Source organism: Myotis davidii, unplaced genomic scaffold (assembly GCF_000327345.1).
Source record: "Myotis davidii unplaced genomic scaffold, ASM32734v1 scaffold609, whole genome shotgun sequence".
Classification (NCBI taxonomy): Eukaryota; Metazoa; Chordata; class Mammalia; order Chiroptera; family Vespertilionidae; genus Myotis; species Myotis davidii.
In genome coordinates, this window is record NW_006300164.1 from 568,548 (window position 1) to 569,425 (window position 878).

The 878-nt window shown below is 67.5% G+C and overlaps 1 protein-coding gene across 1 annotated transcript in view; it reads left to right on the forward strand.

The window, feature by feature from the left end:
* TRAF2 (TNF receptor associated factor 2) overlaps positions 1–872 on the forward strand; it is a 30,313-nt gene extending 29,441 nt beyond the window's left edge. Inside the window, exons 12-13 of the mRNA XM_015572332.1 lie at positions 1–69; positions 547–872. The exon at positions 1–69 is cut by the window's left edge and continues 31 nt beyond it. Of these exons, the coding sequence (XP_015427818.1) occupies positions 1–69; positions 547–765 (288 nt within the window). The 3' untranslated portion in view covers positions 766–872. The remainder of the gene's footprint in view (positions 70–546) is intronic.
* The last annotated feature ends 6 nt before the right edge of the window (positions 873–878 follow it).

Here is an 878-nt window from a genome sequence, read left to right on the forward strand (position 1 = left end):
TTGTCTCTCTTCTTCCTGGTGATGAAGGGCCCCCATGACGCCCTCCTGCGCTGGCCCTTCAACCAGAAGGTGCGCAGGCTGCCCAGGGCTGCCGGGGCCCCGGGCCTGCGGGGCGAGGGTGTCGGGACTGGCTCTTGGGCTCCTGGCCTCAGGCGTGCACGTGGTGCTGTCGCTGTGGCTCTGGTAGCACCGGCTTCCACAGCCACTTGCCCAGTGAGATCCCGCCCGCCCGGGAGAGCCCTTCCTGTGGTGGGAGCGCCTGAGCCTGAGGGGTGGGGGGCTTGGGGGCGAGGCCAGCACAGAACTGGTGGGGGGCAGAGCAGAGGGCATGGTGCCTCTCGGGGAGGGCTGGTCCTTGGCGTGGCTGGGGGTGCAGTTGTGCTGGACGCACTTAGCAAACCCAGGAGTGGATGCAGGTCCGTGGCGCTCTGCTCAGTCCCGGGGGGCAGGTGTCCGAGGACAGAAACGTCAGAATGGGCAGTCACCGGAGGGGCTGACGGGGTGGGGGGGAGCGGTGCTCACGCTGCCCCTCGGGACTCCTCCTAGGTGACCCTCATGCTGCTTGACCAGAACAACCGGGAGCACGTGATCGACGCCTTCAGACCCGACGTGACCTCGTCCTCTTTCCAGAGGCCGGTCAATGACATGAACATTGCGAGCGGCTGCCCCCTCTTCTGCCCTGTCTCCAAGATGGAGGCCAAGAACTCCTACGTGCGTGACGACGCCATCTTCATCAAGGCCATCGTGGACCTGACGGGGCTCTAGCACCTCCCCTGGGGTCAGGGCCAGGGCACCTGGCCCGAGCCTCACGGCAGTGGGCCGCAGCGCTCACGTCTACCCCCAGGAGAGAGCGCCTCCGGGGGGCCCTCAGCCCCAGG